Source organism: Staurois parvus, unplaced genomic scaffold (assembly GCF_062004578.1).
Source record: "Staurois parvus isolate SC_StPar_1 unplaced genomic scaffold, SC_StPar_1.0 ptg001146l, whole genome shotgun sequence".
Taxonomy (NCBI): Eukaryota; Metazoa; Chordata; class Amphibia; order Anura; family Ranidae; genus Staurois; species Staurois parvus.
The window spans coordinates 1,490,204-1,507,179 of record NW_028318942.1 but is presented as its reverse complement, the minus strand read 5'-3'; the positions used below and the strand labels follow the sequence as shown (position 1 = coordinate 1,507,179).

Here is a 16,976-nt window from a genome sequence, read left to right as displayed (position 1 = left end):
ATAATAATGTATAATAACTGTAATTAATCAAATTTTTTGGAAATCCGAGTTAAATTTTACTTGCCAAACCCAGGTCTGATTACCACCAGATCTGTGGAATCAAGAAATCACTTCAATATAAGCTGTCTGGCAAAGTGAAACACGCATAAAGATCTCAAAAAGCAACACATTGCCATGATCTAAAGAAATTCAAGATGAGAAACAAAGTAGATGACATGTATCAGTCTGGAAAGGGTTACAAAGCCATTTCTAAGGCTTTGGGACTCCAACAAACCCTGGTTAGTGTCAGCATCTGTGGTAGTGAGCCCTTGTAGATACTCGACTTGGGGTTTTCCAGGGCTCGGAGTCTAAGCCCCAGCTTGCTTCTTCACCAGAGCCCCTGATGGTGGGGATGGACTTGCAGCAAGCTAGGACCAGTTCGCGGCCCCCAGGTACACCCAGCTGAGGATGAGGAGACCGCTTGCAGGAGCAGAGTACAATGGGAGGAGACAAATGGAAATCCAATAGACTAGCCAAGGTCAGGACAGGCGGAAAACAAGCACAGTCGGAGAACAAAGCCGGGGTCGGTACACAAGTAGTCAATGCAGGATACAGGCAATTACAACACACAGGAGCTCTGACAACTAGGAAGTTGCTCAGGCAAAGTGGCCTAGTCTGAGCATGTCTTATATAGGCAGGCAAACAAGGAGGCAGGCCAGGAAGTGATGGAAGGGAAGGAAATAAAACCCAGATAACAGCAGATGACGCCCATAGGTGAGCACAAACACATGAGAAGGGATCAGGAACAGGACTGCAGTAAGTAGGTAAGAACACAAACAAGAAACTGCAGGTTAACTTGTGACAGTGAGAGCTATTATCCACAAATGGAGAAAACTTGGAACAGTGGTGAACCTGCCCAGGAATGGCTGTCCTGCCAAAATTACTCCAAGAGCACAATGACTACTCATCCAGGTGGTCATAAAGAACCCAGAAGATCATCTAAAGAACTGCCGGCCTGATTTGCCTGAGTTAAGGTCAGTGTTCATGATTCAACAATAAGAAAGAGACTGGGCAAAAATGGCATCCATGGGAGAGCTCCAAAGTAAAATCCACTGCTGACCAAAAAGAACACATAGGCTCGTCTCACATTTGCCAAAAAACATCTTGAGTATCCAAGATTTTTGCGCAAATATTCTGTGGACTGATGAGACAAAAGTTGAACTTTGTGGAAGGTGTGTGTCCCATTACATCAGGCGTAAAACTAACACAGCCTTTCATAAATAGAACATCATACCAACAGTCAAACACGGTGGTGGTCTGGGGCTGCTTTGCAGCTTCAGGACCTGGACGACTTGCCATAATTGATGAAACCATGAATTCTGCGTTCTACCAGAAAATCCTGAAGGAGAATGTCCAGCCATTAACTTAAGCACACTTGTGTTATGCAACAGGAAAATTATCCAAAACACACCAAGTCCATCACTGAATAGCTAAAAAGAAAAACAAAATTAAGGTTTTGGAGTGGCCTAGTCAAACCCTGGACTTAAATCTGAATGAAATGGTGTGGCATGACCTTAAACAGTCCATTTATTTGTGAAAACTCTCCAGTGTTGCTGAATTAAAACAATTCTGCAAAGAAGAGTGTGCCAACATTCCTCCACAGTGATGTGAAAGACTCATTGCCAGCTATCTCAAATGCTTAATTGCAGTTGTTGCCACCAAGGGTGGCACAACCAGTTATTCGGTTTAGGGGACAATTACTTTTTCACATAGGGCCAGGCAGGTTTGGACAGCTTTTTTCACTCTAATAAATGAAATCATCATTTAAAAACTGCATTTTGTATTTACTCAGGTTATCTTTGTGTAGTATTAAAACCTAAATCATTTAAGTGTGACAAATATGCAAAAAAAGTCAGAAAATTTTTTAATTAATTTTATTTTTGCAGTGAAGAAAAGAAAACAAAAAAGACATATAAATTTACTCCAGTTTTACCTCTATATTACCCTCCGAGTATAAGACGAAAAGGTTTCAGTAATCCTTCTCAATGTTTAGCAGATATTTTAGTTGCCACAGAAGAACTTAACCACAGATTTCATACTTTTGGGCCTTAAAGCAAACATTTTATTTTCCAATACAGGGCAAAGAAAAAGGGTTCACATTAATGCCCTCATCTCCAACAGTATCTATTCACCTTTCCTCCTCTCCTGTTCTCTTCAGCTGCCAGCTGGTACTTCTCGGTTTGCAGGACAGCTGCTGCTTGCCAGGAGTTAACAAAATACTTAGTGCTTTCGGGTTTGGAAGCCAACTGGTGCTTTGTGATTGTCTCTGAATATTTTTTTATTTAATGTAAGGTATGCTATGTAATAGAGAATACATATGATGGGGATTTTTCAAATTTGGCTGCAAAGGTAGAAATTCACTTTAGAAATCTCCGAAAAACAACTTTATTTTGCTTTCCCTATTGATCCCAATGCATTTCACCAGAATCTGATTCTCACCAAAGTATCTGTGAATTGGAAACTATTGATTTTGTTCATCCCTAAGCGCTCTGATTATTGTAGCATTGAGAGTGATTGGAAGGTAAGCACGTGCAGTTGGGAAGGGGAGTTCACCACAATAACCAAAATTTAAATAAAACCAATATTTATTTTTAATTCCAGATTTTGTTTTCTTGGAATGCTTTTGCAATGGTGTATGTGTATGTGTGTGTGGTGGGGGCTCCACTTTAAAATGAAATTGCTGCTTTCCCATGAATAGGCAAGCACAGGTATCTACTTTGAAAGGTGAACTTGTAACATGGTAGGGAACAGGGGCAGACTGACAACTCATGGGGCCCCCGGGCAATAGGGGACCATAGGACCCCTGTGTCCTTGCCCAAACTCAAAAAAGCCTATGAAAAAGGTACCAGGGGCATCTCATTGGGCCCCCTACTGACCCTGGGTCCTCGGGCAGTGCCTGAGTTTCCAAATGGCCAGTCCGCCCCGGTAGGGAAGCATTTAGCCACACATTCTCATATTGCTGGATAAACCCAGAATGTCATGCCCAGCAATTTACAGACATAAAAAATAGAAAATTAAAAAAAAAAAAGAAAACTCCTTGTATGATTAGCCCAAACCCCAATCACCCCCGGAAAATGCCATTGAGGATCCCAAATGTTCATCAGAGCAAAAGTGTTGTAAATAAATTGCATGACCTTAGACTAGAATGGCTGTACCGCCAGACATTTCAAATGTACTCAAATACATTTGCTTATAAATCTTTGATATTTGAAATTGGTATTTGATTCCATTTAAAAGAAATCTGTACAGAGGGAATGTAGGCTGATGCTGATCCAATGTCTTCAATACTTTCTGAGTTACTGATCCAGAGCAAGCATGCAATTTAGGAGTTCTGTCTTCACTTTGACTTTGCTTGTGTGCATGTTCTAGATCAATAACCCAGCATTTAGATTTGAATAGAAGGTCTGGCGGTTTATCTTGAACCATCTTGGGGAAACTTACCTGTGTAGATACATTTGGTGGTGCCATTCGAAGTTCTGCATAATTAATTTCTTCTTCATTCGTTTTTTTCAGATCTACAGAAAAATAGACATAAATCACTCATTATAAAGTCAGGGCAAAAAGTCTTTTTTTTTTTTTTTTTTAGAGATTTTAGAGCAAGCTTTATTTAGTTTTGATGGAAAACAAAGGTTTTCTCAAGTCACTAAAGTGGACCTATAGTCAAAGCACTATCTGGCAAATGTGCTTAGGCACCCCTGTACCTGCAGCTTCATACTTCCATTTTTGCAAAGTGAGATTATTTAGGAGGAACTGAACTCTGAATGTTGTGCCCACAACAAATCAGGAAGAAGCCAAAGGATTAGAAACCAGTATAGACTGTGGTCTCCTTGCAGCTTTTCTTTTCCCCATTACCGACTCACCATGTGTATTTCTGCACTGCTTCTGTGAATGTAATTTGGCCACCCTGATAGCGGTAGGCTTTCCTTCCTCATGTCAGAGCCTCCAGAAAGAAGAACACTGTGCAGAATAGTATGAAAATCAACAAATCTCACTCCAGATCCTCAGAAACTAGCATTCAGTGGCAGCAGTAAGGTAGATGTTTCATATACAATTATGAGGCTCAATACCATACCAATATCAATACCAATACTACAGCTTTTTAACTGTTAACTGTAACAATGGTGCTGCCACACTGGGGCCATTAATTATTTCTACCAGTGAACCAAGGAGCTTCAGGTTATTGTGATTTCCCTCTTTTTGGAACTAGTGCTGGATGCCCAGATGAACAATCTTAGATTTTGCATTCCCAGGAGTGCCTAGACACCTTCAAATACCAGGAGGTGCACTCCTATTTGTCTTGCATTTTAATATGCTCACTGGCTCATTTTTTCTATTGAATTTTCAAAAGCCCTATATCTGAGCCTGTGAAAATGAGAGGCTGGCGTGTTCCTAAATTCTAAGCATCGTCTTTTCTCCATTATAGCAGAAGTAGGAGATGCACTGGATACAATTATATGACAAGAGGCTTCAATCTCACTGTTCTTTGCAAAATAGTTCCAACATTACGTGCTCAATAAAAACTGTTAGTGGCTTGGCCTGCTTAGCCACTGTTTCTCCTTATTCCAGGGTTCCCCAGAGTGGTCAGTATTGATACCCCCAAGAGTCAATGATACTATCCAAGGGAGCAATGAAATAGCTGGGAGTTAAAAGGGGGCCAGTAAATGTCTGCAGGCAATAGGTGGGTGATACATGGTGGAAGGTCAGTTGGGGTAAACTGGGGTCCCAGGTACTGAAAGTAAAGTGGCTAGATGTCATGGAATGGGAAGATCGCCGAAGCGATCGAATCTGCACATGCGTAGAATCCTGACAAAACATACAGGCAGGCGGGCACTAGGACCCAGGCGTGCCTGTCACAAATGACGGTGCTGGGCAAGCACTAGGACCCAGGAGCGCCTGTCAGGAGTCGGGCGGACTATTTAAACTCGGCTCTTGCAATGCTCAAGTGCGGTATGGTCTTATCTGTGTTCCTGAGTTCCTGTGAGTAGATTGTTTGTTGCTGACCCTGCCTGATCCTGATTTGCTGTCCGTCTCCTGCTCTGATCCCTGGCTTTGTCTGACCATTCTCCTGCTTAACCCCATATGTTCTGACCTCCTGTTGACAAACCCGGCTTGTGACCTGTTTATCCCTCTGCCTGCTGATTCTGTACTACACCGCCACCACTGTTACCGACCCGGCCTGCCCGACACTGCTTCAGTTACCTTCTCACATCAGACTCTTACCCGCTATACACCTTTAACGGTGCCTCTACCACAGCTGGGTGAACCCAGGGGCCGCGACCTGGTCTCGGCCTGCTCCAAGTCCATCCCCACCATCAGGGGCTCTGGTGAACAAGCAGGTCGGAGCTTAGATTCCGCGCCTTGGGGGATTCCGGTCTGTGGAGTGCTAGAGGCTACCGCTGCAGGATCCCTGACACTAGACATTGTTACCCAGGACGATCAGCTTCCAGTGAGAGTAGCCTTGAGTTGTCGCTATCATCTGTGTATTATTACTAGCATTGTTTGTCTTGCACTTTTCATTGTGTGTTTGTGATCTTCACCCCCTTCCTTCTAGGAAGGGTATGCCTAAATGTTCACTTACCATACTGAGCATATTCACCCTCCTCAAACTCTGTTGGAGAGCTACAGTAGTATAGTATGGTATAGTATAGTGATAGGAGAACTAATTGATGTGCATTTACTAAAGATTCACCATTGTGACAACCATAATGGCAGTTGCCAAGATGAAGTGGCAACAGTATTTGCAGATTGTAATTATTAATAGTGCTACTATTTAAAGCAGCAGTTACTAAATTACTTTCATATTTATTGATGAACACTCTGAAATTTCATGGAGGGGTTGATGAGCTGAAGAGTCCATTGCAGTTGGACTATGTGGCTATAGGCCATGTCTTTTCCATCTTTCCAACACTTTACGTTGGCAGGGCATGCTAAATAAAGTAAGGTTAGTGAATAGGTTTGCAACAAAGGGGCTTGGATCAAACAATACAACAGCCTTCATTTTGAAATTAATGGATGCTTGTGTTGAATTCTTTACTGGTGGACATTATCATTTTGCTAAAAGTTTAAGGGGAGAAAATATATATACCTTTCCTTCGTTTCTTCTTCATTTCAATGAGATACCAACCCAGGAAAGCCAATGGTACTAATAGAAGTGCAAAAAAGACATAATAATAACCACGGCCTGTTTTACCTATAATAAACAAGAAAAAAGAAGTATATAACAAAATGTTTATTATAATTGTATCAGAAGGCTGGTAAATTGCAAGGCAAACCATTCTGGCATTTCAGTATTTAATTACTTACTACAACCTGGAGCGCCAGCAGCCTTGGTCAAAGGATCACATTACCAGGCATAAAGAGCAAGACTGGGTGTTCTGTGAGTGGAGCCCAAGGGAGTAGACTGTGATATATTTTGTAGCGCTACCCCCACAAGGGCCACTGAGCCCACTGGAATGGCCCTGACCTTGAAAGCACCTCAGCCCTTCTGGCACTCTTGGTTCAGACATGGATTAGGCAGACAATGGTCAGTAACCTGGTCACCTCTCACCAACAATACCCAGCTAAATGCAATAAGCATGGATTTCACTAGTCACTGTTGTATTGTGTACGTAGCACTCTCCTAGATTGGTGATAGGAGTAGAGATGGGCTACATGTTTGAATCGAACCTAAGTTCGAGTTTGGTGAGCACATGAACGGTACGGGCATTTGGAGGGCTGTTTGCCCACCACGTCCCACAGTGCACTGCACCCTGACACTGCATTGTGATTGGTCAAAGCAATGCACCTGACCCCAGGTCAAGTCCAATGCTTTGACCAATCACAGAGCGTGATGACGTCACAAGGGGCAAGGTAAACCCTGCCCCCTTGTGATGTGATGACAGTATTTGAGAACTGTCATCGGGGGGGCGCAGCTATCAGACGGTGAGAGCCAGCATCGCAAGCAGATCGGTTTTCTTTTCTTTTTTCGGCTAGCATAAGATACCGCTCAGTAAATTGTTCGTGTTCGAAGTTCGCAGTCGAACATTCTATAGGTTCGGATGTTCGACCGCGAACCGAATAGGGGGGTGTTCAGCCCATCATTAGCTAGGAGTAGAAAGATTTAGTTTGCTCACTGTAGCCAGTGAGACTGTATTTTGTGCTAGGTAAATTTAGCTTAGTCTCACTGTAATCAGTTTGGCTGCAATTCTGGGTTGGGCAAATTTAGCTCTAGCTCATTGTAGCCAGAGCAGCTGCATGTGATTGTTTAGTTTCTGCTCTGTGACTTACAGGCTGTTGGTTTAATCATCCTCACTCTGTATCTCTAGGGTTACCTACATAATTATGGAATATAGGTGTGGAGTAAGGTAAATGGGCAGCATGAATATTCATACTGCCTTAGCCAATCTTGTGAGCCCTTACACAAATGGCTGCTGGGGAAGGGTATAAATGAGTTGAACTTTGGAGCAGTCTTGTCTTATCCTGGATGGGGAAGTCTAGCCTGGAGGGCACACTGCCCTCGAAGTCAAACCTGCCATGTGCTTGCTCTTTGTGAGTCCTCTGGGTTGGGCTAGCTGAGAGGCCTGGAAACTGACTGAGGGACTGTCTCAAGTGGATCTGGTCTGGGACTACTAGCAAACATTGGAAGGAGGCATCCATTCAGCTGAGGGCTTGTGAGTACAGACTATATGGAATATCCTAAAGACTGACTCTGCAGGATGCTGCCACCCACCCCTCTGGTGCTTGAGAGTCAGCTGTAAATAAAGGAAAGAGAGGACATGCCAGCTGGTACCCTGAAGAGCATAGTCCACCCTATTTGTGTTAAAAGGACTTTTCTCAAATTACTGGAACAAATTTGTACCTTTTATCTGCTTCAGCTAAGCTAAGTCCCTTACTGGCCCCTGCAAGGACTGTACACTTAAAATGCTGCAGAAGAAGAAAATTAGTGTCCTCAGTTGTGGATAGTTCTTTTTGGAGTATCCCATTTTTCCCCAATCCCTATCCAAATAAATAAAAACCCCAAAAAGTACACCCCTGGGCTGTTTACTGAGCTGAAGAGTGACTGTGTTTGTGTGCCTGGCTGCAGGGCAGAATATGGGAAAAGACCCAAGGGACCTATCTAACTGCTAGCCCCTACTGGGGTAGCTATACAAGTATTTCAAGTCAATTATAGAAAACAATCTGCATGCAGCAATACATAGTCAGATGATAAGAATAATAATTTATTCATTATTAACACAATAATAATGAATAGGAAAGGACAAAAACAGAATATATTGAGCCACTGGGGAAGCTATATAGGTTATAGTGATGCTTCCTAAGGGTGCAACACTGAAAGAAAGGAACCCTGTAATGAGCTATCAGACAATCCATAGCCACTGGTGCAGTATTAGGAGAAAAAGTAATGGTTTTATATGAATAGAAGAGAGGCACCACTTATTGGGTGATTGATACTGTGTATGTGAAAGGGAATGTCAGTTTGTATTTATGGTGGAATTCTTCTGCTAGCAAGAGTTGGGGCCCTTTAACACTTGAAATATAAGAGCTGGTGATTGAGTCAGGTCTGCACACAGTGAAGATAAGGTAGCAAAATCTTTACACTCATCTGTCAAGGACAGCACTATCGTCAGGGAGAGGTTCCAGAGGAGTAGGGAAAGCTCATGGCCTACATTTGTACTTCAGCAAGCTCCCGTTTAGGTTGGACCAGCCAGGCTGCATTCCACCCCCCTTGGAAAGCGCTGTCTTCAGTTCGGGCTTACTGCCACTGACCCTCTGCTGCATTGACTGTAAGTTTTCGGTTGGGTGAGCTCCCCTGTCAGGTTGTTATACTGTTTACAAGTTCTTCAATACATTGGTTACTGCCCTCTGGGCCTCTGTGTGATTACCGCTGCGTCACCTACACAACACTTGTCTGCTAATATGAAAAGAACAGAGTAAAGGCTGGACCAATCTCGATTGAAGGAAGAACTCCAGTGTGATAGGGTGGGATGAGCAGGCTTTGAAGTCACTGTAGGACTGAGCAGTGGGGGCACAGCATGCTGCAGTGGCATTGGTGAGAGACCACGGATGCCTCTGTGCTCTTCGGCTGCTGAGGTCAGCTTTGTAGATGAGCGTATGGTTTAAAGATGCATGGTGTAACCGAACCTCTGATACAGGGGCAAAGGGATCTGAAGACTGACACTGGTGTGAGGTTGGATCGCTGGATCTCCATGCAGCTGCAAGCAGAACAGCGGCACCTGACCAACCTCTTAGATGTCTCTGGGCCAAGAGAGCGAACCTGACAGTCAAATTTACAGACTATCCCAAAATCCCTGGTTAGTACATCTCACTCTGATTTGTAGTTCCAAATTGGTTCAGAATTCAGTAAATGTGTCATTGCAGGACTACAGGTCCCCAGATTCTATGCTCTTTAGACAGGAAGAGCGATCTCCCTCTAGAGGCAGGAGATGATGCAACAAACTTGTTGTCAGGGATGGAGGTGTGACCAGAAGTGTGTGGACTGACACAGGGAAACATAGGCTTCAGATATGGTATAAATAAGACAATTTATTAAGACTAACAATACAAACATAAACGCAGTGCACCAAACCCCAAGCTAACACAAATACATACAACAAGGTGAAACAAACCCAAACCTAAACTGATACAGATACACAGGTACATACACATATAGAGCACAACGTAGTCAGGCAGGGTTACAAGCCAGGGATCAAACAGGAGAAGTCAGCAGAGGTCAGGATCAGGCAGGGTCAGCAACAAGTCAGGCAGGAACAGGAATGCAGGTTACAAGGTACAGGGGCCCATGGAAAAACACACACCAAGGCACAGACTGCAGGTCTGGCCATCCCTTAAATACACCACCTGCAATCAGCCCCAGGTGATGGCTAATTGCCGAAGTGAACCTCTGGTTGTTGAGAGCACCTGCTGGCCAGCCCTGGTACTGCAGCCCACAAGGCAGGTGAGTCCCACCACTATTGGCAAGTCCATTCCTGACACTTGTTCTTGAGCATAAGGGGGGGAAATAAACAGTCTATGATTCTTTTTGGCAATTTCACCTCTCCTCCATTTCTTAGTAGCCTGGACCTCGCTACATTTAACTGAGATTAAAACATGTAAATAGTAGTGGTTGTGATGGCGCTGGATCAGAGTGGGATTGGTGCTGATTGTAGTTCACCAGCTAATTTCACAAATAACCTGCGCTGCTCTAAACCTTCATAAACAAAATATAAAACATAAACATAACAGACATGCTACAGCAATACAATATAACATTAGAGCTAAGTAGTCATATAAACAGTGAATAAATCCAAGAAAAAAGTCCCAGATAGAAAAAAGTGCTTGTGCATGTGTAAACAAAACAGATGCTCCACTTCTCAGTGCCTCCAGTGTTCCCATACAGACAGACACTCACCACAAGCTGTTGGCCTACTATGGCTAGTCAGGTCAGTAGGGATTTTGTTTGGGGATATATCCAATTGAGTCTCCAATGGCTTGTCCTTGTGTGTCCTTCTTAGATGGTGTACCATCATGCATGCAAATAAAATGCCAGGGAGGATTTCACAGCGTAAAACCTTTCGATTTTATTAAAACACAGAGAAGTATTGTAAAAAATTCACACTTACATTTGTAGGTGCCTATTAGAACCGACACTGGGTATGTATGGCTTGCCTAGGAAGGAAAAGATGGCTGTGGCTGTGCATGTGTAAGAAACCAGAGTGTGCTCCCCTACATGGAAGAAAAATATATTTGAAATATATTTTTTAAATATTCTTCCCAAATATATTGCCATATATTTGAAATGCTACAATTTTGGCCATATGCCATATATATATATATATACAGTTGCAAGAAAAAGTATGTGAACCCCTTGGGATTACGTGGAGTTTTGCATGAATTGGGCATAAAACGTGCTCTGAACGTCATCTAAGTCACAACAATAGAACACAGTCTGCTGAACATAATACTACACAAACATTAGATGTTGCCATGGTTTAATTGCACATAACATGTAAACATTCACAGTGCAGGGAGGAAAAAGTATGTGAACCTTTGGACTTAATAACTGGTTGACCCTCCTTTGGCAGCAATAACCTCAACCAAACGTTTCCTGTAGTTGCAGATCAGACCTGCACAACGATCTGGAGTAATTTTGGACCACTCCTCTTCACAAAACGGTTTCAGAGTAGCAATATTCTTGGGATGTCTGGTGTGAATCGCTCTCTTAAGGTCATGCTACAGCATTTCAATCAGGTTCAGGTCAGGACTCTGACTGGGCCACTCCAGAAGGCGTATTCTGTGCTGTTGCAGCCATTGTTTTGTTGAATTACTTGTATTCTTTGGGTCATTGTCCTGTTGCATCACCCATCCTCTGCGGAGCTTCAGTTGGCGGACAGATGGTCGTACGTTTTCCTGCAAAATGTCTTGATAAACTCTGGAATTCATTTTCCCATCAATGACAATAATCCGTCCAGGCCCTGAGGCAGCAAAGCAGCCCCAAACCGTGATGCTCCCTCCGCCATGTTTTACAGTGGGGATGAGGTTTTTATGTTGGTGTGCTGTGCCTTTTTTTCTCACATTTTATGCCCAATTCATGCAAAACTCCACATAATCCCAAGGGGTTCACATACTTTTTCTTGCAACTGTATATACACATATATACATACACACACACACACACACACATATATACACACATACTGCATGTTGAAATGCATTTTTATTACAATATATGAAAAATATTGTTAGAAATACATTTCAAATATACTGTATATCTTTAAAAAAAATACAAATCTACATTTGTGGAATGCATTTACAAATATATGTAAAATATATGTTAAAATATATTCTTCAGATTTTTGTAACATATAAAAAAGTAATTTTAACATATATTTTTCAACATGCAGTATATATATATACATATATATATACAGTGGGGATCGAAAGTTTGGGCACCCCAGCTAAAAATTTGTATTAATGTGCATAAAGAAGCCAAGGAAAGATGGAAAAATCTCCAAAAGGCATCAAATTACAGATTAGACATTCTTATAATATGTCAACAAAAGTTAGATTTTATTTCCATCATTTACACTTTCAAAATAACAGAAAACCAAAAAATGGCGTCTGCAAAAGTTTGGGCACCCTGCAGAGTTAATATCTTGTACTGCCCCCTTTGGCAAGTATCATAGCTTGTAAACGCTTTTTGTAGCCAGCCAAGAGTCTTTTAATTCTTGTTTGAGGTATCTTTGCCCATTCTTCCTTACAAAAGTCTTCCAGTTCTTTGAGATTTCTGGGCTGTCTGTCACACACTGCTCTTTTAAGGTCTATCCATAGATTTTCAATTATGTTGAGGTCAGGAGATTGTGAAGGCCATGGCAAAACCTTCAGTTTACGCCTCTTGATGTAATCCCCCGTGGATTTCGAGGTGTGTTTAGGATCATTATCCATTTGTAGAAGCCATCCTCTCTTTAACTTCAGCTTTTTCACAGATGGCATCAAGTTACCATCCAAAATTTGCTGAAATTTTATTGAATCCATTTTTCCTTCTACTTGTGAGATGTTCCTTGTGCCACTGGCTGCAACACAACCCCAAAGCATGATTGATCCAACCCCATGCTTAACAGTTGGACAGAGGTTCTTTTCATTAAATTCTGTGCCCCTTCTTCTCCAAACGTACCTTTGCTCATTCCGGCCAAAAAGTTCAATTTTAACCTCATCGGTCCACAGAACTTGTTTTGCAAAATGCATCAGGCTTGTCTATATGTTCATTTGCAAAGTTCAAACGATTATGTTTGTGGTGAGGACGTAGAAGAGGTTTTCTTCTGATGACTCTTCCATGAAAACCATATTTGTACAAGTATCTCTTTATAGTGGAATAGTGTACCACAACTCCAGTGTCTGCCAGATCTTTCTGGAGGGATCGTGCAGTCAAACGTGGGTTTTGAATTGTTTTTCTCACAATCCTGCGAGCTGTTCTGTCTGATATTTTTCTTGGTCTTCCAGATCTTGCTTTAACTTCCACTGTTCCTGATGACTGCCATTTCTTAATTACATTCCAAACAGAGGATATTGACATCTGAAAACGCTTTGCTATCTTCATATAGCCTTCTCCAGCTTTGTGAGCGTCAACTATTTTCAGTTTCAGTTTTCTAGACAACTGCTTAGAAGAACCCATGGTGCTGATTGTTGGGGCAAGGTCAGATGAGTCTGGGCATTTAAAACCTTTGAGATTGACATCACCTGGTCTTCCCAGACGATGATTGAGAACAATCCATGACACTGGCAGGTCTCAGCTTTGCAAAGGGGGCAGTGCATGCTATAAATTCTGCAGGGTGCCCAAACTTTTGCAGACGCCATTTTTTGGTTTTCTGTTATTTTGAAAGTGTAAATGATGGAAATAAAATCTAACTTTTGTTGACATATTATAAGAATGTCTAATCTGTAATTTGATGCCTTTTGGAGATTTTTCCATCTTTCCTTGGCTTCTTTATGCACATTAATACAAATTTTTAGCTGGGGTGCCCAAACTTTCGATCCCCACTGTATATATATATATATATATATATATATATATATTTATTGAAATATATTTTAATATGAATTTTTTATATGGCCAAAAATTGTAGCATTTCAAATATATGGCAATATATTTGGGAAGAATATTTTTCAAATACATTTAAAATATATTTTTCTTCCATATTGGCCAGGAGGATATGACGTCACTGGAAGTAATGTCAGCACGTAGACCACACCTCAACTGGTTTTGTCCTGACTGTGAGTTTTGTCAACTGAATGTTGGATGATCCGATCCCAATTTGTGAATTATATGAAATCCATTTTGATATGTGACCCATATTTGTTGCTGTGCAAATGGGTTAAAGCAGAGCTCCAGGAAAATAACATATTCTTTAACCCATTTACACATTAATATTTTATAGAGCTAGTATACGTGAAATCTATCTTTGTAATAACTACCTATAATTTCCACACACCCAAAATTAAGTTGACATTGGGTTTACAGGCACTGTGAGCCATACATTTGTTATTACTAGTTCTGTTAAGAGGACACTCTTGGGAGTGATTAATGGAGGCTGCCATTACTGAATGCTTATTTAAAAGAGAAGTATAGCCATAGCTTTTTTGGGCATACTTCTTTTCTTGGTCAAAAGGAGTGCATTTACTTTTGCTTTCCTGTGACCCAGAATCAGCCAACAGCAGGCTGAAGTTCACTGTCAGCTGGTGTCACAGAGCTGCTCCAGACTCTGGAGAGATCCTGACAATAATGTCAGAATTCACCCAGAAGCCTGATTAGCAGAGAGCCTGAGCCAGCCGCTCCTCAGCCCAATGCTCCAGTGAATGCTTGAGGGGTAGAGCAGAGAACAATGACTGCCAATCACTGCTCTCTGCTCAGAGTGGACCAAGAACTGAGCGATCATTGGTCATATCATTGCTCAGTTCTCGGGCTTAGAGCCATTGGGGAAAGGCTGCAGCATCAGACTGATGTTGCAGTAGGGGTGAGTATAGATGTTTGTTTTTTATACACTCCAAATGTCTCCTGTAACCATTTCCAGACCGGACACTTTTACCCCCTTCCTGACCAGTGCAATATTTAGCTTTCAGCGCTATCACACTTTGAATGACAATTGCGCGGTCATGCAACAGTGTACCCAAATTAATTTTTGACCATTTTTTTTGAGACAGATAAAGCTTTATTTTGGTGGTATTTATTCACCGCTGGGATTTTTATTTTTTTTGCTATGTAAATGAAAAAGTCCAAAAATTTTGAAAAAAAGTGTTTTTTAATACAATTTTGCAAATAAATAATATTTTATCATAAATCTTGGCCAAAATTTATTCCGTTATCTTTTTAGTAAAAAAAAAAATCCAAATTAGTTTATAACCAAAAATTATAATTTTTAATCATTTTTTTTACATTTTTATATTATTATTTTTTATTTTTTACATACTGTCACCCTAGCAGTACAGTGTCGCCATGGTGACACTGTACTACTTGTGGGGGGTGATGAAGATTTTTTTTTTTTTTTTTTACACTGATTGCTTTTACACCCATATAGGATCAATCATTTCTCTTTCTCTCTGTCTGCATTATTGCAGTCATTGAGAAGTACTGAGTGAGCTGTGATTGGTCACAGCTTGTCACATGGTACAAGGCTGTTGTGAATAGCCTTGTACCATGTGACCTCTGTGATCATTCACAGATTTCACATGTAGTAAGCAATGATGTCACAAGTGACATCTTGCTTACTACTTTGCATGTGATCACTGATTGGCCAATCAGTGATCACATGATCGGGACCTCATACAGAGGTCCTGTCCGACGATCAGTGTTTCACTGTGTCCGGAGGACACAGCGGGCACCGTATCGTGGTGCTGGGCGCTCCCAGGGAGTACGCACAAGCGGGGTGTGGGGTGGCCGTTTATAAACGGCCACCCGACCCTGCACTGCCACCATCCGGCCGTTTATATACAATGGCCGGTCGGGAAGTGGTTAAGAAAGCTAATTCCCTGGCTGTCATTCTGATGCTGTGACATCAATGCAATTTGAATCGTTGACGTGAAATATAGAAATATGAAGTTCTGACACTTTTCTAACAATCATTTATATCATGCTTGTCCTGGGATTCTGCCAGAAACATGCCAAAGACAGACACAGCCATTAAACCAGCATTTTTAGAAGGAGGCCTCATTCCATTCTCATTCCAAAGGTTTACAGTGAAAATTCTATTACTTTGACTTCTGTCTGCAGCAAGAGCCAGGAGTGCCTCATTTTTTTAATTTGCTTGCAGATAGTGTGCAGTGGCTATCCTTGGGACTATAATGTATATAATTATTGTGATATGGGGGTTGTTTAGCTGAGAACATTTCAGACTACCCTCATATTTGTGGTCCTGAAATTTTGTATTAAACTGCACTTATCCCTTAAAAATCCTGAGTTGCCTCCTACCTGTACGTGTATCTCTTCCATTATAATCCTTGCAAATATTCTGCACAGAGACGTTCTTCCGGTCAGCAGGGTTGTGTACAGTACACATATACTCCATATCCCAGGACTCCGGCTGCAGAGACATCTGGATTGTGTCTCCGGAGTTATTATACAGCTGATAGGTAGAGTTTCCATGTTTGTAGCTCCAGATATAGGACAGAGTTGATGTGTTTGCTGAGATGGAGCAACGAAGAGTCACATTACACCTTTCACTATCGTTCTTCCTCTCTGTGATTCTGATGGTTGGGACAGGAACATAGTCTATAGGAAAGAATACACACTTATGTGTTAGATGCATGTTTCTGTGTTCAAAAAGAATTCTAGAAATAAATTACAGGCGTACCTCGGTTTACGAATTTAATGCATTTTCAGGGATGTTTCATATTGTGAATAATTTGTAAACCAAAATGCAGTTTTTCATAGGAATGCATTGAAAACCAATTAATCCATTCCAGAGGCCAGAAAAAATTAAAAAAATATCTGTTCAAAACTCTTTATAAAGTGCACTTTAAAGGCATAAATACTGTACAGGGACATGATTAATCAAGCAATAACGTGATGCAAAAACCGCTCCAACACCTCCGACACCTTCACACTCTATGCCACATGCTACCAGAGACTCCAGCATGCACAGGGGCCGCGATATACACCTCCCAGGCGCAATGCATCCTAGGGACACTTACTTTGTATTGCGAGAAAAATTCGTAAACCGAGGCATTATTTTCAATGGATTTTCGTAAACCAAAAATTACGTTAACCGAGGCGTTCGTAAACCGAGGTACACCTGCAGTAAGTTTTACAAAAATAAATACTTGTTTGCTTAATAAATCCTGCAGCAAAAATGAAAAAAAAAAATCTGTCCCAAATCTCCACCCCATAAAATCCATACGCTGATTCTTATCCAGTGTCTCGCTTCCATTTAAAAAAAAATAAAAACCTGGTAGATATTTAAAGTCAATTC

At 41.5% G+C, this 16,976-nt stretch overlaps 1 protein-coding gene across 1 annotated transcript in view; it reads right to left on the bottom strand.

Moving 5' to 3' along the window:
- Positions 1–16,976, bottom strand: part of LOC149439230 (SLAM family member 5-like) — an 88,997-nt gene that overhangs the window by 10,393 nt on the left and 61,628 nt on the right. Inside the window, exons 3-5 of the mRNA XM_089659288.1 lie at positions 15,977–16,276; positions 6,125–6,229; positions 3,481–3,554 (exon numbers count right to left, since the gene is read on the bottom strand). Of these exons, the coding sequence (XP_089515414.1) occupies positions 3,481–3,554; positions 6,125–6,229; positions 15,977–16,276 (479 nt within the window). The remainder of the gene's footprint in view (positions 1–3,480; positions 3,555–6,124; positions 6,230–15,976; positions 16,277–16,976) is intronic.